This window comes from Nerophis ophidion, linkage group LG28 (genome assembly GCF_033978795.1).
Source record: "Nerophis ophidion isolate RoL-2023_Sa linkage group LG28, RoL_Noph_v1.0, whole genome shotgun sequence".
In the NCBI taxonomy this organism is placed as follows: Eukaryota; Metazoa; Chordata; class Actinopteri; order Syngnathiformes; family Syngnathidae; genus Nerophis; species Nerophis ophidion.
In genome coordinates, this window is record NC_084638.1 from 16,563,560 (window position 1) to 16,588,239 (window position 24,680).

General features: G+C 40.4%; 2 protein-coding genes and 1 non-coding gene across 5 annotated transcripts in view; 2 read left to right on the forward strand and 1 right to left on the reverse strand.

Moving 5' to 3' along the window:
- The window catches only part of LOC133545319 (zinc finger protein 664-like), a 186,825-nt gene extending 174,438 nt beyond the window's left edge, over nt 1–12,387 (forward strand). Inside the window, exons 1-2 of one of the 3 annotated variants that reach the window (XM_061890782.1) lie at nt 6,393–6,828; nt 10,815–12,387. In XM_061890782.1, the coding sequence (XP_061746766.1) occupies nt 6,702–6,828; nt 10,815–12,076 (1,389 nt within the window). In that variant the 5' untranslated portion in view covers nt 6,393–6,701 and the 3' untranslated portion in view covers nt 12,077–12,387. Of the gene's footprint in view, nt 1–2,163; nt 4,440–6,392; nt 6,829–10,814 lie in introns of those variants that run through there. The other 2 variants (XM_061890781.1, XM_061890780.1) reach the window with 2 other exon arrangements.
- Nucleotides 1–24,680, reverse strand: part of LOC133545367 (golgin subfamily A member 6-like protein 6) — a 224,427-nt gene that overhangs the window by 56,525 nt on the left and 143,222 nt on the right. The gene's annotated exons all lie outside the window — the stretch shown is intronic.
- On the forward strand, nt 15,490–15,571 carry trnal-uag (transfer RNA leucine (anticodon UAG)). Its single transcript has one exon. It is a non-coding gene; the product is annotated as a tRNA-Leu (tRNA).

The following is a 24,680-nucleotide window of genomic DNA, read 5'->3' on the forward strand; positions in this document are numbered from 1 at the left end:
GCTCGCAGAGAGGTAGACTAGCTACTGAGCTGCTGCTGCATCCACTCTGAGTTGGTAAAAGTTTGTTCTAGATTATAAATCATGCCTCACACTTGTATCGGCGAAGGTTTTGGCCATAGACCGAGAAGTTGGTCAAATTAGTTTTGAACCCAAGGATGTCGCTAGGTAGACATGGCAAGATGCTCATTTAGCAACAAGCTGGACGAGCTGAAGCTGCAGATTGCAACAAATAAGATGGTCGGGGACAGCTGCATTCTGCTCATCACGGAGACGTGGCTTCACCCGCTCATCCCGGACACGGCTATCTAGCTAGCGGGCCGCACAACACGTCGGCATGACAGAACCAAAGACTCCGGTAAGAGCAGAGGAGGGGGGCTATGCATCGACGTCAACAGCAGCTGGTGCACCAACACCAAGACTGTTACCAGTCACTGGAGTACGTTACTGTGGAATGCAGACCCATCTACCTTCCACGGGAGTTTAATGTTGTCATGGTAACGGCTGTTTGACATACTAGTACGGCACTCAGGGTGTTACTTGACTCCATTAGCAGTCAACAAACTGCGTACCCTGAGGCAGTGCACATCATTGCTGGGGACAAAAAGGCTACCCTTTTTTGATTTTAGCTCTGCGTTCAATACCATCCTCCACCACAGACTGGTGCCCAAACTGACGGGGCTGGGACGGTCTTCCTCCATCTGCCACTGGATCCTGGACTTCCTGACAAATTGCTCTCAGAGGGTGGAAGTAGGCTCCCACCTCTAAGCATCAATCAGCACCGGCTCCCCCCAGGGCTGCTAAGTTACATTTAAACCGGTGTGGGTGGCACTGGGAGCAGGTGGGTAAAGTACCTTGCCCAAGGACACAACGGCAGTGACTAGGCTCAAACCTGGAACCGTCGAGTTGCTGGCACGGCCGCTCTCCCACCAGAGCCACGCTGGCCTTAGAATGTATTAAATTCTATCAATATCTCATAAAAATCAAAAATACATCGTAGAAATGTCTCAATAATTCCATTAACAATATTTTTATTTTGGAACTTTGTAATGTAACGTGTTTCTATTTACACTTCTGTTAAAACGTAATAATCACTTATTCTTCTCTTTTGTTAAAATGTAATAAACACGTTTTGTTGTATGATACTTTAAATTAAAGAGCTTTAGCACGGTTTCTGTGGATCATTAAATAGCGTTAAAAGTCATTCAATGGACTTTGCCTAAATTAAGGCCTTAAATGGTGTTAAAAAGCATTAAATATGATGTCCAGAGGCATTAAAATATCATTGTAATCGTAGACCGGGAACCATATAAATAAAAAATAAACCTAATAACTTAATTCTTGCCGTCATCAATACATTGCTATGCCCATTTGTTTCCCTCTTGGGCTGTGGATTTTAAACTGGACTAAGAGGTCTCACTCTGTGCATCGCTCTCAGCACCTGAGCATGTTTATTCCACAGTAGACTTACATGAACAAAGTGAGCCTCTTGTCACTCATTCACAATCTTTGTTTCGGCTACTTGCAGTTCTCTTCCACACATGTTCCTGTGTGCAGTAGTGTTAGCGACACTCACTTTCATGTTGGAGATCGAAATAGTCATTTTAATACAACGCTGAAGTACAAGCCCCCATATAGCTGCCCGGAATATGCCTTTTGTATAATTCTTTTATTTTTGGGCTTTTGGAATCATCATGCCTTTGTCCATTTATGTCAAGGGGGGTGAAATTAGGTCTGAAAACCTTTTGACAAGTTGACTTCATGTCCATTAGGACTTTTTAAAGTGTAAAATACCCTCCACCTTAAACAGAATATTTTACTCTGAAAGTAAACTAGATCATTTATTTTTTGTTTATGCATGACTTTCTGTCCCACACTGTAAACGACTTAATCTTTTATCCAACTTTATACATCAGTAACTGACATTAAAATCACAGGGGGCGCTGGAGCCTATCCCACTTGCACACAGGCAGCAAGGAATTTATCGCAATATAGATTTTAGGCCATATTGTCCATCCTTCTTATTTTCCTGTGAACAATGTTGTAAAGAGCAGTGTGTTTGTTTTCAGGCCAATTCATATAATAACTTGTTTTTTTAAGTTCATGTGAACTTACTGACTGAATCTGGACATTTCTCAAGCATGTTTGTCATTTTATGTCCTGCAGATGTCTGTGAAAAACAACTTCTGCCTGAAAAACAGGAGTGTAGCTACAGGATGGTGAAGGAGGATCCATCAAAGAAGAAGACCAGGTGTCACGGACCCTTTGGCGTCTTCTTTTCCTCTTTGACACAGACCCTTCCATGTAAAAAGGAAGAGGAAGACTCACTGACGCCCCACATTAAAGAGGAAGAGGTGGAATACAACATCAGTCAGGAGGGAGAGCCTCTTAAAGGACTGGTGGAGTTCCCAGTGATTGGTGTCCCTGTGAAGAGTGAAGGTGATGAGGTCAAAGGTGAAAGTGAGGAGAAGAGAGAGGCGGAGCCTCCAAGCAGCAGCTCAACACAACACATGACAACAGAAGCTGATGGAGACCACTGTGGAGGATCACAAGCAGACAAGTTCTTAGCTCCACTATCAGATAGTGAGGACACAACGTCACACTCTCCTGACACTGATGATGAAGACTCTAAAGATGATAAGACATGTCACACTGACAACACTCACTTGAAATGTTCTCTCTGTGACAAATTCTTTCATTCCCGTTCTTATCTGAAAATACACATGAGAACACACACTGGAGATAAACCGTTTTCCTGCTCAGAATGTGGTAAATGTTTTACTAACAGTCAGAGTTTGAAAATACACATGAGAACACACACTGGAGAAAAACCGTTTTCCTGTTCAGATTGTGGTAAATGTTTTACAGTAAGTCAGAGTTTGAAAGTACACATGAGAATACACACTGGAGAAAAACCTTTTTCTTGTTCATTCTGTGGTAAAGGTTTTACACAAAAAAATGTGTTAAACGAACATATGCCAATACACACTGGAGAAAAACATTTTACCTGTTCAATATGCGGTAAAAGTTTTACACACAGTCAGAGTTTAAAAAAACACACAATGTTGCACACTGGTGAAAAACCTTTTATCTGCTCAATCTGCGGCTCATCTTTTATGAGGAAGGAATATTTGAAAGTGCACATGAGAACACACACTGGTGAAAAGCCTTTTTCCTGTTCAGTCTGTGGTAAAGGTTTTGCAGAAAGACAACATTTGAAAAAACACACAAGAACACACACTGGTGAAAAATCACATTCCTGTTCAATCTGCAACAGAAGCTTTTGTGAACGATCAACCCTTAGAGCACATATGAGAACACACACAGGAGAGAAAGAGTTTAGTTGCAGTGTGTGTGGTGAAAGATTCTCTTATAAGAAGCAGTGTAAAAAACACAAGTGTGCTGGTGAGAACAGCAGCAGCAAATGAAGACCCAGGATTTGAAAAAAAAAGTTTTGGACTTTGTAAGAACATCAACACATAAAACATTTGTGACATTTTTTGTTTGTGTAACAATATTTTAATATGCTTCTACATTTATAGATTAGTTATTTTGTATTATTTATTTTTTTTTAACACGAGTACATGCAAAGACATTTATCAACAACACCCAGAAACGCCGCCGGCTTCGCAAGGCCCAAGCTCATCTAAGATGGACTGATGCAAAGTGGAAGAGTCCACATTTCAAATTGTTTTTGGAAACTGTGGACGTTTTGCCCTCCGGACCAAAGAGCAAAATAAACATCCAGATTGTTATAGGCGCAAGGTTCAAAAGCCAGCATCTGTGATGGTATGGGGGTGTATTAATGCAAATAATCATAATGGGGGATGGCATGGCGAAGTTGGGAGAGTGGCCGTGCCAGCAATCTGAGGGTTACTGGTTCAATCCCCACCTTCGACCATCCAAGTCACGCCTGTTGTGTTCTTGGGCAAGACACTTCACCCTTGCTCCCGATGGGTCCTGGTTAGCACCTTACATGGCAGCTCCCGCCATCAGTGTGTGAAAGTGTGTGTGAATGTGGAAATACTGTCAAAGCGCTTTGGGCTCCTTAAAAAGGGGTAGAAAAGCACTATACAAGTACAACCATTTACCATTTATTTACCCAAGGCATGGGTAACTTACACATCTGTGAAGGCAACATTAATGCTGAAAGGTACATACAGGTTTTAGAGCAACAAATGTTGCCATCCAAGCAACGTCATTCTCATGGACGCCCCTGCTTATTTCAGCAAGACAATGCCAAGCCACATTCTGCACATGTTAAACAGCCTAGCTTCGTAGTAAAAGAGTGTGGGTACTAGACTGGCCTGCCTGTAGTCCAGACTTGTCTCCCATTGAAAATGTGCGGTGCATTATGAAGCCTAAAATACCACGATGCTATTTATTGTATTATTTGAATATCTTAGTATTGCATAATAACAAGGTACACGTTTAATTTAAAACACCATTTTTTACAGGGGGGGGGGGGGGTGCTAGTTCCGTCTCTGTTTGGGGGTCCTCGGCCTAGAAAACGTTGAAGTCCACTATACAGCTGGACGGTGTGGCTCGGTGGGTATAGCGGCCGTGCCAGTAACCTGAGCGTTCCCGGTTCAATAGGCTTCTGGCATCCTAGTCATGTCTGTTGTGTCCTTGAGCAATACACTTTACACTTGCTCCTGATGGGTGATGGTTTGGGCCTAGCATGGTAGCTCCTGTCATCAGTGGGTGAATGGTTGGATGTAGAAATAGTGTCAAAGGGCTTTCAGTACCTTGAAAGTAGAAAATCGCTATACAAATATAACCCATTTACCATTTACAATGGAGACCCCAGAACAGCCCAACTCTACATCAAGCAAAAATGGGAATAATTCCACCTGAAAAGCTTCAAAAACTTGTCTCCTTAGTTCCCAAACGTTTACTGAGTGTCGTTAAAAGGAAAGGCCATGTAACACAGTGGTAAAAATACCTCTGTGACAACTTGTTTGCAATGTGTTGCTGCCATTAAATTCTAGTTAATGATTATTTGTGAAAAAAATGTATAAGTTTCTCAGTTCGAACATTAAATATCTTGTCTTTGCAGTCTATTTAAATGAATATGAATTGAAAAGGATTTGCAAATCATTATATTCTGTTTTATTTACCATTCAAACAATGTGCCAACTTCACTGGTTTTGGGTTTTGTAGATTCATAATACAATTTTAGACTTATTCATAATAGTTATTTTTCATAGGTTTTTGAATTTACTGAAGTGTTACATATTTTCATATGTAATTGTTAATAATCCCATAGATTAGCACCTTTATATGATATACATATTTGCTGGTTCACATCTGAAACATCCTCTGGACCACTTCAGGAAGCATATGATTATTTACTTTATACATCATTTGAACAGTTGTGTTTTATACAATTTAAACGTGTGATTTTATGAATCATCTGTTGGGTTTCTTTTGTTTTTACAAATTTACATTTGTGGATTAAAAAAAATCCTCGTTGTGTTTTAAACATTTTTTACCTTTTCTTTTAACTTTTTAAACATCCCCAAAACAATGTCAACGTCAATCAAAGTTTGGAGTGTAAGGCAAAGTCCAATATTGTACAACATCTCACAGAGTTTACTTTGCATACATTCATAAAATAAACTGTTTATTTTGTTTCCCTATCACAGAACAAACAAGTGTTGTCTTTGTTTCACTCCAGTCCGTTATGTTCCCAACCATAAAGAGTGGACGGTTAGAGTTGGTCACTTCTACTTTATTGTCAACTTCAGTGCAGTTACAATCCGAGGTGGTTCACTCGCACTAGCCCGCTTACTTCCTGTACAGTGTGTCTCACTCTAAACGTTCCCCCCTGCAACATGTATTAATATGATGGAGTATCAACGTAACAATAATATTGTAACAGGGTACATCACTAAAAAAAGGTTGAGAACCACTGTTCAATCGCATATTTTTTTTTAAAAAATATGATATTAGTAAACGAGGCACTTACTGTAACCTAGCAAAAAAATACTTTGAATTTTTACATTTCTGAAATAAATTAATATAAAATAGTAAAAAATCGATTTATTTTCCATTTAAGGCTGCTGAACACATCTTTCAGGTTTGTGTACAGTTCTGTGCGGTTTCAAAATGAACACCGTATTTGTAATAACGTTGGTTTTGTATGTAATGGCTTATGATGACATTGTTATTGAAATGCGATGAGGTGGCACTTGTCCAGGGTGTACCCCGCCTTCCGCCCGATTGTAACTGAGATAGGCGCCAGCGTCCCCCGCGACCCCCAAAAAAGGGAATAAGCGGTAGGAAATGGATGGATGGATGTTATTGAAATACAGATGACACAAAAGAACTATGGTAAGTAAGTGTGGCAAAAGAAGTTGGCGGAAGTGACGTCGGGTACGCGCATGCGTGGACCGATGCGGTGATAAAGCAAGATGGCGTCTGACGGAGAAGTCCTAAACGCGGGCATTATATTTCTGTATTCTTACATATATGTTGTTTAATAGAGTACACACGGTTAATAATTGTTTGTAGCCGGATACATTAGTCTGAGCGCACTTTGACACTTCTCCTGTTTGATAGCTTCACTTAAGGTAGCTTGCAGCTAGTTTAGCTGGCTAGTTAGCTTAGCTTGTTAGCTGCTAACAAAGAGACGCGGAAGTTATTTAAACATCGCTAAGTAGGGAACTAATGTGAGTGTAAAGTGTTGTGATTGTGTAAAAATGTGCGAAAGAACGATGGCAAAGTATGAGGAGGAATTGTGTCCAACAAAAGAGGAGAAGGAGCGACAACATCAACTACTGGATGTTTATTATAAGAAACATCATCAAGTTGTGTTACACAGAACAGGTTTGTTTACTTTTTACTCTCACATCTTTACTAACTTTATACTTCATTATTAACACTATGCTTAAATGTATTGTATATAAGTAGTTTGGTTGTCTTGTTAGGATGATGTACATACAGTCGTGATCAAAAGTTTACATACAATTTTAAAGAACATAATGTCATGGCTGGCTTGAGTTTCCAATAATTTCTACAACTATTGTTTTTTCTGTGATAGAGTGATTGGAGCACATACTTGTTGGTCACAAAAAACATTCATGAAGTTTGGTTCTATTATGATTTTTTTAATGGGTCTACTTAAAATGTGACCAAATCTGCTGAGTCAAAAGTATACATACATCAACTTTATATGCAGTACTATATATACAGCAATGTTAGTATATAAACAGCAATGACGGTGGGAATGGTGTTCCTGGAATTAAAGGCCTCACCTTTTTTCCCCCTCTAAACATATTGCTGGGTACTGTGGCCAAACAGCTCAATTTTTGTTACATCTGACATCACATTGACAAAGATAAGACCTTCTGGAGTAAAGTTCTGTGGTCAGATAAAACAAAAAATGAGCTGTTTGGCCACAATACCCAGCAATGTGTTTGGAAGAGAAAAGGTGAGGCCTTTAATCCCAGGAACCCCATTCCCACCGTCAAGCATGGTGGTGATAGTATTATGCTCTGGGTCTGTTTTGCTACGAATGGAACTGGTGCTTTAAATGAGACAATGAAAAAGAAGGATTACCTCCAAATTCTCCAAGACAACCTAAAACCATCAGCCCGGAGGTTGGGTCTTGGGCGCAGTTGAGTGTTCCAACAGGACAATGACCCTAAACGCACGTCAAAAGTGGTAAATGAATGGCTAAACCAGGCAAGAATGAAGGTTTTAGAATGGCCTTCCCAAAGTCCTGACTTTGTGGACAATGCTGAAGAAACGAGTCCATGTCAGAAAACCAACAAATTTAGCTGAACTGCACCAATTTTGTCAAGAGGAGTGATCGAAAATTCCCCCAGAATCTTGTGGATGGCTACCAAAAGTGCCTTATTGCAGTGAAACTTTCCAGGGGACATGTGACCAAATATTAACATTGCACCTTCGCTTCATCCAAGCAGTCATGACATTTTCTCACCAGTATATTGGCTTTCTTCTCTGTCTAAGCATGTCAGCATCATCCTCCATCTTGTCATTGATGATGCGGCTAAAGTATTTGACATTGTTGCACACAGACAGGGTTTCACCAGACAAATAGAAACCTGGGAAATTAAGATGTTGTTCCTCCTTGGTCCTACATATCATTACCATACTCTTAGTGGCATTATACTTGATGTCACACTTGACTCCATAGTCTGAGCATATGTTAAGAAGCTGGTGGAACCCTGCACTACTGGGAGATATAATGGCCAAATCATCAGCGTACATAAAGTGGTTGATTAAGGTGTTCCCCAAGATGCATCCTGTTCTGTATTCTCCCACTGCCTTGACAGGTCATCCATTGACAGGCTAAATAGGCCTGGTGATAGAAGCCCAGCCGGCCGTACCCCATTGCCAACTCTAAAGGGAGAGGATAAACCACTCCCCCCATTTTACCTTCATCGTCTGCCTGTTGTACCAATATGCTAGAATATACCCAGAACACCCTTATGCCTGGTGAAGAGTTTGAGATGGTTGACTCTGTCAAATGCCTTAGATGCATCAAACAAACCCTACCAACATTGTAGGACCCTGCGCTCTGTATTTTTCTACTGCTTCTTTCAAAGCATAAATAAACAAGTCAGTGCTGTACTTGCTCTTAAAGCCAAATTGGTTGTCTGCGATGCAAATAAGATCCCCAACTCTGTATATTATCACACTTTTCTGCACTTTAGATAGCATGCTGGCTCGGGCGATAGGTTGATAATTGTCCTTAGTCCCTACCTTACCAGCCTTGTCTTTACTGACAGCAACTAACATAACTGTCAGCATAGCAGCTGGCAGGATGCCATGCATTACCAACCTACCAATATATACCTACTGCATGTACATAAAACCTTAATGGAGGGGTTTGGTTATGTTTTAAGTTCTTTGTAGGCAGAATAGTGCAACTGTAATAGTCTCTATTGTAAGCAGACTTTTGATTGCATCTATTTATTATTTAGAATGCAAAATACAAAAAAAGTGTGGTTCCCTTGTACGTGAAGTATATTTATTTAGCGCTTTTCTCCAGTGACTCGGAGCGCTTTACATAGTGAAACCCATTATCTAAGTTACATTTAAACCAGTGTGGGTGGCACTGGGAGCAGGTAGTTAAAGTACCTTGCTAAAGGAAACAACGGCAGTGAGTAGGCTCTAACCTGGAACCGCCAAGTTGCAGGCATGGCTGCTCTACCCTCCGAGCCACGCTCGCCTTAGAATGTATTAAATTCTATCAAAATCTCATAAAAATCATAAATACATTCTAGAAATGTCTCAATAATTCCATTAGCAATATTTGTATTTAGGAAATTTCCAATGTAACGTGTTTCTATTTACACTTCTGTTAAAATGTAATAATCACTTAGACTTCTGTTTTGTTAAAATGTAATAAACACTTGTTTTGTTGTTTGATACTTTAAATTTAAGAGCTTTAGCAGGATTTCTGTGGATCATTAAAATGCAGTAAAAGTCATTGAATGGACTTTGCCTAAATTAAGGCCTTAAATGGTATTAAAACGATGTTCGGAGGCATTAAAATATTCATGCAATCGTAGGCCGGGACCGATATAAATGAAAATAAACCTAATAACTTAATTCTTGCCGACATCAATACATTGCTATGTCCGTCTGTTTCCTTCTTGGTCTGTGGATTTTAAACTGGACTAAGAGGTCTCACTCTGTGCATCGCTCTCAGCACCTGAGCATGTTTATTCCACAGTAGACTTACATGAACAAAGTGAGCCTCTTGTCAGTCATTCACAATCTTTGTTTCGACTACTTGCAATTCTCCTCCACACGTTTTCCTGTGTGCAGTTGTGTTAGTGACACTCACTTTAATGTTGGAAATGGAAATAATCATTTTGATACAACACTGTAGTACAGGCCCCCATATAACTGCCCATGATATGCCTGTTTTAGGATTCTTAAAAGTTGTGCCTTTTAAAATCAGCATGTCTTCGTCCATTTGTGTCAAATTAGGTCTGAAAACCTTTTGACAAGTTGACTTCATGTCCATTAGGACTTTTCAAAGTGTAGAATACCATCTGCCTTAAAGGGGAACATGATCACCAGACCTATGTAAGCATCAATACGTATATACCTTGATGTTGCAGAAAAAAGACCATATATTTGAAACTAAACTAGATCATTTATTTTGTGTTTATGTATGACTTCCTGTGCCACACGAGCAGATTTTAGCTCAATTGAACTGCCTTGTTGTGTCGACCACTAAATATAGAAGCCAGGTGGTGCAAATTGACACATTGACTTGAAAACAAAAACGGAACGAGTCTGTCACCGCGGCGCCGCCGTTCCACATCCAATGGACATCCCTGGTTACACTTACAAATGTTGCTGGGCGAGATCAATGACGAAACCTTACTTCGGGTTCAAAGCACGAAGCAAAAGGAAATACACTTTCAAACCACAGCACTAGCAGTGAGGAAACTCAACCACAAGATGGCGTCATAGCAGGGACAACAATACAGAATACAGATTTACACTGTAAACGACCTAATCTTTTCTGCAAGTTTATACATCAGTAACTGACATTAAAATCACATGGGGCGCTGGAACCTATCCCAGCTGCCCTCAGGCAGCAGGGAATTTATCGCAATATAGATTGTAGACAATATTGCCCAGCCCTTGTAAAAAGGGTCTTCTTTTCCTGTGAATAATAATGTAAAAGAGCAGTGTGTGTTTTTTTCAGGCCAATTCATATAATAACTTGTTTTTTTAAGTACATGTAAACATACTGAATGCCTCACATGAACTTACTAAATGATCCGGACATTTCTCAAGCATGTTTGTCATTTTGTGTCGTGCAGACGTCTGTGAAGAACAACTTCTGCCTGAAAAACAGGAGTGTAGCTACAGGATGGGGAAGGAGGATTCGTCAAAGAGGAAGACCAAGCGCCACGGACCCTCTGGCGTCTCATTTTCCTCTTTGACACAGACCCTTTCCTGTAAAAAGGAGGAGGAAGACTCACTGACCCCCCACATTAAAGATGAAGCGATGGAACACAACATCAGTCAGGAGGGAGATCATCTTGAAGGACTGGTGGAGTTCCCAGTGACTGGTGTCCCTGTGAAGAGTGAAGATGATGAGGTCAAAGGTGAAAGTGAGGAGAAAAGAGAGGCGGAGTCTCCAAGCAGCAGCTCAACACAACACATGACAACAGAAGCTGATGGAGACCACTGTGGAGGATCACAAGCAGACAAGCTCTTAGCTCCACTATCAGATAGTGAGGACACAACGTCACACTCTCCTGACACTGATGATGAAGACTCTAAAGATGATAAGACATGTCACACTGACAACACTCACTTGAAATGTTCTCACTGTGACAAAACCTTTAAATACCATTGTCATCTGAAAACACACATGAGAAGACACACTGGAGAAAAACCTTTTATATGTTCAATATGTGGTACAGGTTTTGTACAAAATCGGTATTTAAAAGTGCACATGAGAACACACACTGGTGAAAAAACTTTTTCCTGTTCAATCTGTGGTAAATGTTTTGTTCTCAGTCACAATTTGAAAGTGCACATGACAACACATACTAGTGAAAAACGTTTTTCCTGTTCAACATGTGGTAAAGGTTTTACACAAACTCAATATTTGAAAAGACACATGAGAACACACACTGGAGAAAAACATTTTATCTGTTCAACCTGTGGTAAAGGATTTACACAAAGTCATAATTTGAAAGTACACATGAGAACACACACTGGAGAAAAACCTTTTTCCTGTTCAACCTGTGGTAAAGGTTTTACACAAAGTCATGATTTGAAAGTACACTTGAGAACACACACTGGTGAAAAACCTTTTTCTTGTTCAATCTGTGGTAAAAATTTTACAGAAAGTCAGAGTTTGAAAAAACACAAGAGAATACACACTGGTGAAAAACCTTTTTCCTGTTCAATCTGTAACAGAAGCTTTTGTGACCAATCAAACCTTGTAGCACACATGAGAACACACCCAAGAGAGAAAGTGTTGAGTTGCAGTGTGTGTGGTGAAAGATTCTCTTATAAGTACCAGTGTAAGAAACACAAGTGTGCTGGTGAGAACAGCAGCAGCAAATGAAACTGCAGGATTTGAAATAAACTGTCAAGACTTTAATTTTGACTTTCTAACAACATCAGCACATATAACATGTGTGACATTGTTGTTTGTGTAACAATCTTTTCAATATGCTTCTTAATATATTATTGCTTTTTTCAGTCAAGTACGTGCATTAGTATGCAATCAAAGTTTGGAGTGTCAGGCAAAAGCCAATATTGTACATCACCCCACAGAGATTTACTGTGCATTTATTCAATTTGTTTCCCTATCACAGAACGAAAAAGTGTTGTCTTCAATTGCAAAGCATCCTAAAAATAAATTTTAGCAGTCAATTCCGTCTTTTTTTAATTAAATGAACTCTTTTGTGTTTGGAAGAATGGAAGCTTTGAAGTTATGACTATTTTTTTTGTTCCACATAAAATACAGTAAAGAAGAAATAGTAAATAATTGAAAAACATAAAATTCTTTAATTAGAATATTTGGAACGAAAGCCTTTATATATATTGTTTTGTATATTTTTGTATTTGCATGTCATACTTAATAATGTCTTCAAATAATAAAATACTTTTAGCACTCAATAAGTGCATCAGCGGCCAAATGCCTTTTTCAAACCATTGCTGTACAAAGATGGATTTGTTTATCATTTTAATATTACAACAATTCCACAGTGGAGTATTGTGTGTGATGAAAATTAATTGTAACTAATTGTAAATTAGTTTCCAGTACAACAACACTTGCTGGTAGGGATGGGTACCGTTCACTTTTCAACCGATACGGCACAGATTCCAGTACACCGAAATCGATACCTGTTCTCAACGTTCTCACTTTTTGGTGCTTTTGTGTGTGGTAATAATATTGTTTGTGATAATAAATCTAAATTTTTATTGCAACATTTCAAATGATACAGTAATGGTAACTGTTGTCCTTCTGTATTGTTTAATTATTATCAAATGATCTTTTACAGGAAAGTTTTTTTGCAGTTGCAAGTCCAATACACTAGATGACAGTTGTTGGAGCCATATACTCTTTTTGTCCGTCAAATTCATGACGTCACTAAAGGGGTTGGCTCAAGGCCAAGTGCCAGTCTACTTAGGGAGGAGCTGGGATCCTGCACAGGTGTTGCTGAGTGGAGGCGCAACAGTTTTTGACTGTGCCAGGCTAGTATTTGTTTGCTCCCGCGTATTTTCCGTTTTTGTGACAAAATGAGTTTTATAACGCTACCTAATGATAATAAATATTTTTGTAAAACATGAACACAATTCTGGACATGGATTATTAGTTTGCTGCAAACCTCTGAACTTGCTTCATTTATATTCGGCAACCAGTAGCAGTAATAGTTCAGGACTTTACCGCTACACTAAGTCAAAAACTGCCTCACTGGAACGCGACTTGTTTATAGGGAAGTAACAATAATACAAAAATTGCCATTGTTAAAATGTGTGCACACAAATATTTACAAATTCAATGCATTGGTGACTATTTGACTTGACTTGCGCGTGGGTTGACTTTTCCAGTTGGAGGAGGAGGGAGCACACACCTGCGCTGACGAACATAAACAGCCACAGAAGGAAAAAATTAAAATAAATGAATAAAATAAAATAAAACATCCTTCATCCAGATTTTATCAACCAACAACATAACATTTATCCTAACTGGATGGCCTAACTCTCAAATAAATTTTGACCCAAAGTAGGACTTCACACACTACAGTCAATATTTACAAAACTGAAAGGTAGTCTGATGAATAATGATAAAAAAGAATCTCAAACTATCATTGCTACTACTACATGCAGGAGCAGGACTAGACTTTTTAAATGCTCTGAAAAATGGATGCATTACAGAGAATTAACTTTCTCTTTGTGAGCTGCTGGAAGCTGGAGCAGATAATAAGTAAGCTTGAACAACGACAGAAAAAACCCGCTGTGATTACATGAAGAAAAACAACAACAGTACAGGACTACAGCCTGGGGTGGGGGTTTACGTGGGGGTCTGTCAGACACAGGTCACTTGTCTTCAGTTTGTCACATGCAGTGGACGTGGGCACTCATCTGGGCACAAAATTCATTCACTCCAATGTATGTGTGTTGCCCACTTGCTTGTAAATTGTTGAAAACGGCTGTGTTTTTGTTTTTAGGTGTCTTGGTCATATCAAATGAAACTTATAATTTGTTTATTACAAAATGTAGATTGAAACATTAAAGGTTGACTATGTAGAATTACAAGAAAAACAACAGAAAAAGAATTCCAGCAGTCAATTGCCAGACCGTTGCTAAGTAAAACGGGCCGTTGCTAGGGACTCCGCTCTGAACAGAGGACAGCAGAGGAGGACTGCTAAGCAGGATATATACCTTATGTTTCATTTTTACCGTCATTAACAGCATCATAAATGACTTGTAGCTTGTTACAGGGACAGTGGAGGCTCTCTGCCTTCCAAACCACTGCTGCTCAGAGCCTCCGCTGTCACTGCTCTCGCCAAGTTGTAAAAAAAAAAAAAAAAAAAAAAAAAAAAAAGGAACTCCGTAGCACCGAAAGTCCGCGACCATAAACGTGTTTATGACAGATAAGACTACACAAATACACCCATCCTAACAAGTATATGATAAATGTAGACAACTTTTCCTTTTCTTTTACTTTCATACTGCAACAGTGATTGTATGTTTACTGAGGGCTGAGGGGTGTGTGCGGCTGTGTGTGTGCTGCGCAGCCTGTGGAATGTTGAATACACGCACAGCGGAGGGAGGGATGAGAGGGAAGCCGACACTACCATATCCTGTGTGTCCCTTTTTCGGCTGATTTTTCCGCTAGTGCAGATAATTTTGTCAAGTTGTAATGTAGTAATTTTGTGAGTTTATTAAAATTTGCTTTCTCAAATTTTGATTTGAGGGGGCAATACATTTATTTAAGGGGGCTCTGCCCCCTCTTGCCCCTGCATAGAGCCATGTTCAAATCCCTTCTAATCTTTTACATATATTCTTGGTTTCAAATTAATCCGCAATATTGAATTTGAGTGACTGACTGCAATAAAAATGTTTTCCTTTTTGAAAACTTGTTATGCATCCTGATTTCGAGGAATGCAACAAATGGTAGTAAATTACTCTAATATCTGTAGGACTGTGCAGTACCTCCGGGTCTAAGCGTTACAATTTTCAGAGAGGGATACTGTGGTCACTGCTCAAGGTTGAAGAAGATGTTAACTGATGAAAATAACAGGAACCAAAATCATCTCCCCATTAGGGACTTGATCCCTGAACTTTCACGTAACATGTGGAGAAAATGTCCACTACACTAACAAGGACTGCAACTTCCAGTGTTTTCTAAAGGACAAGCAAACGATCCAAGCCTATCCCTGCCACGCCACAACCAAAGTGATGCCATGTCATACGTTTGCCGTCTCATAATTCCGATGAATTGATAATCTAAAACACGCTTATAGCGGTTGTGTGGCCGAGTGGTCTAAGGCGCTGGATTTAGGCTCCAGTCTCACAGGAGGCGTGGGTTCAAATCCCACCACAGCCATTTCTGTTCTGGTAACCCACTTGTTTCTTTCCTGACCTAAGCAATTATATCTAGCTTGGTCCTCATTTGCAATGCTCTGGAAAACTTGTGGAAATCAGGCCAAAACATTAACTTGAGAGTTCTTTACGCTAGGAATTTAGTTTAGTTTATTAAGGATCCCCATTAGTCTACACCGCAGTGGAGACTATTCTTCCTGGGGTCCAGGAATGTGATCAAAATAGAACACAACCCGGGGTGAGGATGTGTGCAGCAGTCCAAATACAACATAAAATGAGTGAAAGTGTAAATATGCCATGTTATATCAACCTAAATCATTTTTTTACGTATGCAGATTACAAAGGCTTTGGTCTGACTTTCCCACACAGTTATAAGGATGAAGCCCCAGGATAGTGAAAAAGGTAGACTTTCCAAAAGTGAAGTGGATTCAGAAAGGTCCATGGCATCTGTGCCAGAAACAAAAATGCAAAAATGTATTCATCTTCAACATCAATTATTCAATATAGCAAAGGACAGTTTAGTTTTATTGACTTGGTATGGCTAAAAGGTGGATATGTATGTTTTTGTCAACCTGTCTTCTGAAAATCTGCACCCCTACCGTAAACATTCAGGCCACTTGTATTCGTTCCTGTATTCGGATCACACCGCAGTGACGTATCGCTGGTCGGCACGGAGCGACTTGCAGGAGGGAGATGGCCTGTCTGGTGACATTGTGTGGAAACAACAACCTCAACCTCAACACAGACTACACCAAGGAGTCAAAAGAGGACATGAGAAAGGAACGTCTGTTCGCTCTTGTTAGAGTTGTATACTTTTTCCAAGTCCAAGTCCATATTCCTGCAGGAGTTTCCTAAGACACAAAAGTTCCCGCTCAAAGACTTTTGCAAAACACATTTCTGACTTTGTACAACTGACATGGTGTGGGGGCTTCGTGCATCCGACAAAAAGGCAGCAAGAAGGCAAGTGTCGGGAATAGCTGTCATCTCCCTGGTGGTCTAGTGGCTATGATTCGGCGCCCTCACCGCCACGGGCTGGGTTCAATCCCCGGTCAGGGAAACACTGTCAACCCTGTCTGGGAGCAGTTAATTTATTTTCCATCTCATGTTTATGCTCATTGGATGCAGAGCGTTAACATTGACGTTTTCAAAAAAGGCAACAGGAAAATTATTTTACTGTTCTTCGGCGTGAATTCTGCACAATGGGTGTTCTTATTATGACATGAAAATGAACAGTGTAAGTTGAACCTCACGAATTCCTTTCACCTTAAACACTCAAGATGCTGCTTTATGGAGACGTAGAGTTAAATACCATCACTTAGGGACAAGCAGTAGAAAATGGATGGATGTTTTCCTGGTGAGAAACTTGTCTGTTTTCTGAGGCGAAAATAATTTGTCCTTGTCAAATAGAACTAATGCACCCCAAAGTAGAGGTGTTTGTTTCTTTTGCAGAACTGAACTTGCAACAGTAGAGGTACCTACACTGTGGACTTAAAAAGATTAAATGCTGACAAATATGTCAGTAAGAAAAGGTTCAAATCCCATCTAATCTTTTATATATATTCTTGGTTTCAAATTAATCCGTAAAACTTAATGTGAGTCACTGACTAATAAACAATTTTTCCTTTTTGAAAACTTGTTATGCATCCTAATTTCGAGGAATGCAACAAACGGTAGTTAAGTACTATAATATCTGTAGGACTGTGCAGTATATCCGGGTCCACGCATCACAATTTTCAGAGGGAATACTGTGGTCACTGCTCAAGGTTAAACAATCAATCAATCAATCAACCAACCACTGTATCTTTTGTTACTCTGGTGTATCAAGTATAGATTTTGGGTTTCTGCCGAGTGGGAGCGGAACTCTTCACTCTGCCACTCATTCACAGACTTTCAAGCTGCTTTAACTAAAACTTTTGACCCGGTGTCCTCCAGCAGAGAAGGCACAAGAGCTAAGCAATTTAAAGCAGGGTAGCGGCTCTGTGTGCGACTACACCACCCGCTTCCGCACGCTAGCAGCAGAAAGCGGGTGGGAAGACAGAGCCCTCTATGAAGTCTTTCTGAAGGGACTCAGAGCTTCCAATCAGGACCTCCTTGTTCCCTTAGACCTAAACGGTAAATGGGTTGTACTTGTATAGCGCTTCTCTACCCCTTTTAAGGAGCTCAAAGCGCTTTGACAGTATTTCCCTTTTGCCCATTCACTCACACATTCACACACTGACGGTGGGAGCTGCCATGCAAGGCGCTCACCAGGACCCATCAGGAGCAAGGGTGAAGTGTCTTGCCCAAGGACACAATGGACATGACTAGGATGATAGAAGGTCTGGATTGAAGCAGTAACCCTCAGATTGCTGGCACGGCCACTCTACCAACTTCACCACGCCGTCCCCAACCTAACAGACAACCTAGATGCCCTCATCGCACTCGCCATCCGGATGGACAACCGACTAGCCCAGCTCAAACGACAGCGAGGAGGAGGACCGGCTGCGGCAGGAAGAACTACCCATCCTTTCGCACCTAGCGGGGCGACCACTCAGCTTTCACCCCCGGAGTTATGTCCTCACCTCCGCACTGACCTGGAGGAGGAGCCCATGCAGCTAGGGAGAGCCCGACTGACCCCAGAGGAGCATCGCAAGCGGCTGATGGAGGGGAGATGTTTTTACTGTGGAGAGAGCGGCCATCTTGTCATTTCGTGTCCAACCAAGGGACCCCAGGTGGCGAGTCACGTTCCGGCGGTACCTCAGATGCCACGCACTCTCACTAAGGTCACGATAACGCATCTCACGGCCACAGATCCAGAGTTTAATAGACTCTGGGGAAGACGAGAGTCTGATGGACTGGGGGTTAGCTAAGAAACTAGGACTCAAGTCAGAACCGCTAGCTAAACCCGTTATGGCGAGGTCTTTCAACGGTAAGGAGCTTTTCACTATCTCACACATCAGTTAACCTAGCGTTTCTCAAAGTGTGGGGAATAGAGACATGACAGGTGGGGCGCGAGAAACGGGAGGAGATTCCACTTAATTTTTTTATTTTATTTTTTTATTTTTTATTCTTAGATTTTTTTTTACAACCCCGTTTTCTATACAAACTGTAAATCACTTTGTGATTCTGTGTGTGAAATCTGCTATATAAATTAATGTAAATTACTTATTTTCCTGTAGGCTTTAAATTTCTAGGTAGGAGCGAAAGTTTGACAGAAGCAACAGTAACTAATGGGGGCGGGGCTGAGCGGAACAAACTTTCGCGCGGATGGGTAGCAGGCTAACGTGTGCCGCCGTGTGGACCACAATTACACAAAATGGATGAATTGGCTTCATATAGAGTTGCATACAGAATTGCTCAATGCAAAAAAGCACACAATTGCTGAGCAGCTGATTCTCCCCGCTGCAATAGACATGGTGTCAGTCATGTTTGACAAGACAAGCGCAGCAAAATTAAAAGCTGTCCCACAGTTGCGAGACGTATATGCGACATTGCAAGTGATCTTGAGGAATAACTCCTAGACCAGGGGTCGGCAACCAGCGGCTCCGGAGCTGCATGCGACTCTTTGATCACTCTGATGCGGCTCAGCTTGTCACAACCAGCTCAGCTTGTCATCCTGCTTGTCAAACCCCGGGACACGCCCACGGCCGCGCGCGACGGAGACACGTGGGTGTCCAAGTTAAAGCGCCTGACAGCGGACCTTGAAGATGTTTCACGCCAGAAGGCCGTTCTTGCTCAGAATCACAAATAGTGTGATATTGAAAACCTCCCCAAGCCAGATAAACTTGTGTTCGAAACTTGGAACGCTATCCCCAACTTTTATGTGAACATGAAAAATAGACTGCACTTGGAGTCCTGTCGATCTTTGGATCCATATATGCATGTGAACAGGTGTTCTCCAACATGAACTTTATTACAAACAAACATGGCACACGCCTCCCAGATGAGAGTTTACATTCCTGTGTGAAGATAAATGTGACGTCATACAGCCCGGATGTGGTGATGCTGTGCTCTGCGGTTCAGGAGCAGAAATCACATTGACCACGTATGATAAATATTTTATTTTCCCATAATTTTGCATGTATTCACATTTTTTAATTGTTCAGTGAAATATATATTTTGGGGCATTTTTGGTTCTCTGCCAGTGAATAATTTAAGTTTGGCGTTTTTTTTCTCATTACTACAAGGAGGAATTAAATAGACATTAAGTGTTAGTGCCAAATACACTTTCTGTCTGTCAAATTGATGACGTCACTAAAGGGGTTGGCTCCAAGGCCAAGTGCCTGTCTATTTAGGGAGGAGTCAGGATCTTGCTCAGGTGTTGCTGAGTAGAGGCGCAACAGTTTTTGATTGTGCCAGGCTAGTGTTTGTTTGCTCCCTTGTATTTTCTGTTTTTGTACAAAGTGTGTTATATAAATGTGACTTTATGAAATTAAATATGTTTGTTAAACATGGACACAATTTTGGACATCAATTATTAGCCGGCTGCACACGTCTGAACTAGCTTCATTTATATTCGGCAACCAGTAGCAGTAATAGTATAGGACTTTACCGCTACATTTAAGTCAAAAACTGCCTCACCTAAAGGCGAGTTGTTTATTGGGAAGCAACAAGCTGCGAGGCTTATTTTGGAAGAGGATCGCACCTGCCGCTGTCAGTGTTTGATTGGCAGCCGGCGGCGGAAGAAACGGATCGACGAAGCGGCGGACACATTCCTGCAATCAAGCTCTGCATCGACAGCTCCGAGTCCGACTGGAGAGCAACAGGGTCGCTCATCGGGGACAGCAGCAGCAGCACCTGCAGATCATCCATCGGACCAGGCTGCGCACGTGCGTGCCTTGCGTGGAGGAGGACGCGGAGCAGAGTTGAGTGTGGTATATTTTAGCGGCGCGCCCACTTAAAAAAAAAATGGCCATTGTTAAATTGTGTGCACACAAATATTGAAAAATCCAATTTATTGGTGACTATTTGACTTGACTTGCGCGCGGGTTGACAAACTTTGACTTTTCCAAATGGAGGAGGAGGGAGCACACGCATGCGCCGATGAACATAAACAGCCACAAGGGGACACTGTGGCTGAACGTGACAATGTTGGACAAGGGGTTGAAGGGAAAAAACGTGTGGTAAAAATGACACCCAAGGCTCTAGGTCACAAAATTGAAAGTTTGCAGGGGGAAAGAAAATCAAAGTTGCAAAGACTCTCAATACTAAAAGAGGGGGTCATTGCTGTGATAAATGACGAAACACGTTCACATGAGCTAAAGGAGGAATTTAGCAGGTTTATGGATTTATATCATGAAATTAGAAAAGTGCACATAACTTTGTTGTCTCTGTTGCCAGAATATGAGAGTACTAAACATGAGACATGGTACAAAGCAAAAATGTTGAATTTTGATGGTTTTATTGAAAAGGTTGACAGGTTGATGTGTTTTAAAAATGATGACAATGATAATGATGATGATGATGATGAGGTTGAAAATGAGGGTTCCGTTGTTGATGGTTTTGAAAGTGAAAATGTACAACCCCATGACAGCATTTCAAATGTTCAATCTATTGTTTTATCAAAGCCCATTGAATCCACAGTCTCAAACAAAAGCAAAATGTCTTCCACTTCTTCTGCTCGCATAATAGCAGAGGCAGATAAGGCAGCACTTGTCGCCCGTGCTATTGCTTTAAAAGAGATCCATGCATTGGAGGCGCAGGCAGCAGCTCTAAAGAGGAAACAAGATGAGCAGGCAGCAGCTCTAAAGAGGGAACAGGAGGAACAAGCAGAGGCCATAAGGGGAAAAAAGGAGCAAATGGAGTTGGATGCTCAAATAGCATCCCACAATGCTAAATTGTCTGTCCTCCATGAAGCCAGTGTTTCTGGCAGAGGCCAAAAGTCTGATGGAATGGAGTCCTATTACAGGCAAGGGACAAAACCGAAAAATGTGCCTACTCTGCCTGTACAACAACTTCAGCCATCTGTTAAAGCTGCTCCTTCAGAGCTTCACACAGCCAAGAATGCCCCAAACAAGGTCCATTCACACCCTCAACCAAACAACCAACCACTGTGCTCATCAACTTTGGATCCTGTGGAAAACCAATTCAGGCAAAATTTACCTCAAGCATTTCAATCATTTCAAGGCAACACAATACCAGGTGAATTCCACACTGTATTACAGAGGCAAAATGAAATGATGGCACTCCTGGTTCAAGCACAAACCTCCCAATTACTTCCACACAGACAAATTCCGTTTTTTTGAAGGTGACCCATTGCAGTTTCAGGCTTTCATAAAAGCTTTTGAATATTGTGTAGAGGCAAAAACCAATGATCGGTGTGACTGCTTATACTATCTGGAGCAGTTTACCAAAGGACAGCCCAGAGAGTTGGTGCGCAGTTGCCTCTATATGCCTACAGAGAGAGGCTATGTTACAGCAAAATGCCTACGAAGGGATCTCTTTGGAAATCCTTCAAAAATAACAGCAGCCTACCTGGACAAAATTATGGTATGGCCAAACATCAAGTCTGAGGATGTAAAAAATATCCAAGCTATTGCACTGTACTTGCGAGAATGCTCCAATGCTATGGATTGAGGGGGAAATTGTGGGGATCAGAGGGAGATTAGACAGTGTTATTTCATTTTACATTTCAAAATAGTTTTGTGGCTCCCATTGTTTTCTTTAATTTGTGAAATGGGTCAAAATGGCTCTTTGAGTGGTAAAGGTTGCCGACCCCTGTCGTAGACAAGTTAAAATAAAGTTGTTTTGCTTTACAAGTGGACGAAGCTACTGACAGCAATAAAGACCGCCTGTTCATCGCATATGTCCGCTTTGTGAATGGCAAGTCATTGTGCGAGGATTTACTGTTTTGGAAATACATAAAACATAGATCCACTGCTGATGAGCTGTTCAAGATAATGGACAGTTTCCTCAAAGAACACAACCTTAAATGGGAAAACTGTGTGGGCTTTTGCTCTGATGGCGCACAGACCATGGCAGGGTCAAAAAACGGGCAGCAGGCTCTAATAAAGAGGGTTGCGCCAAATGCGCATTGGACACACTGTGTCATTCACCGGGAAGCACTCGCGTTAAGGCAGCTCAGCCCCGAACTTAATGACGTTTTAACAAATGTTGTGAGCGCGGTAAATTTTATCAAAACACGAAAAAGTGGCACTTTTAATTTATTTATTATGGAACTTGACGCAAGTTATTTGATTTATTATTGAAGTTGATGCAAGTTATTTGATTTATTATTGAACTTGATGCAAGTTATAACACTTTTATTTGATTTATTATTGAACTTGATGCAAGTTATTTGATTTATTATTGAACTTGATGCAAGTTAAAACACTTGTTTTATTTATTATTGAAGTTGATGCAAGTTATTTTATTTATTATTGAAATTGATGTAATTTTATGTTATTGAGTTTGAGTGTATACAACTTGATGTTACTTGATGTTCAATAAATTTGAAAATGTTAAGCTTGGCATTAGCGTTCTGTTAGGGCGATGGGGGCAGGTGGGGCTTGAAAACTCCCCCTTGTCCAAAGTGGGGGATGACAAAAAAAGTTTGAGAACCACTGCCTAACAGGAATGCTATTTGAAATGCATTTTTCCCACTTTTTTATTTCCACAAATGACATGTAGTACTGCTAAGAGTACCGATAAATACTGGTATCGCTAAGGGGTATCGATTTGGGTATGATATCAATAAATTCCTAACGATTTATATCCCTACTGAAGATACAAGCCAGATATCTTAAAAAAATAATTTCAACGTTTGTTTGGATTTTGTTACTTCTCTGCTGTCCAGCAATGTCTCAATCAATCTATTGTATTAGTACTAATTAGCAAAGTTGTCTTGTCTTTCTAAAGTCTTTATTTTGTCAGCCCCCTCGCGGTTAAGTTGTCTGAGTGCAAACTATTTGTGACTGATGAAACTTTCTGTAAATCAAAATTTAAGAAATTGTTCCGGAAAGTTAATTACTTTGAAGACGGCCAATAAATACGCAATCAGAATCAGAATACTTCAATAATCCTCGAGGGGAAATTAAGTGTTGTAACAATACCAATATTTTGCTACCGGTTAGGGGTGTAACGGTACACAAAAAAGTCGTTTCGGTACGTACCTCGGTTTAGAGGCCACGATTCGGTTTATTTTCGGTACAGTAAGAAAACAACAAAATATAATTTTTATCCTGCCTTCCTTAAGCACACTTGTACACGAAGGCAGTAAGTTCAACACCTTCCGCTCATCAAAACTCTGAACACCAGGTTGACTGATGGAGGCCAGGTTTATTGACAATTGCAAGGGTGACACTGTAGGACACAAACATTGTAAATGTAAATGCATGAACTAAATTAACTTAATAATGTCATATCACAGACCACTGATGATCAAGTATTCCGTTTGAATTAAATCTAAGTTTAACTTTGTCACACACCAATATATGTGTTGTTATGATTAATAATACCAGTGACAGATGAGCCTTCTACTGTTTAAATTGTCTTAAGTAACAGTACAACAAACGTCCACTAGATGGTGGCAGATGACAACAAATGAAAGTTAGTGGACAAGGGATGTAATCCAAGATCGTCTAACATCATAAAACACACACATTTCACAGCTAAATATGATTGTGTACTATAAACATTAAAGATGGGTACATGCCAACAATGCCACGAACAGCACAAGATGTGATGATTGTTTGCTGAAACACGAGGAGTAAAGCGGAGTTGTGTGCACCAGTCTGAAATCTTTCCGGAGTCTAAACACGTGACCTAACTACGTGTTTCTTAAAGTTACAGCTCACCTAACAGAACCAACTGAAATGACTCGGAAGTAAAACACACACTAAATAAAGTAATCTTAATAACTGAGGCAAAACAATTTTTTTGATTATTTATTTACCAAATTTGCAAAATCTTCCACCAAAAATATTTTTGTTAGGGGAATATTTGATGTGAAGTAATGGGAAATTTGGATAGGTCAATAATTCATAATAACATTGATTTTGATTCAATATTAGGTTTTGAGCAATGACAGTTTGAAAGAAAAAAAAACAGCTTTGTTTTGCAACTTTTTCTAAATTACATTTAACCTTCAAGCTTTTCTATTTCACTTTTGTTATCCATCCATTTCCTACCACTTA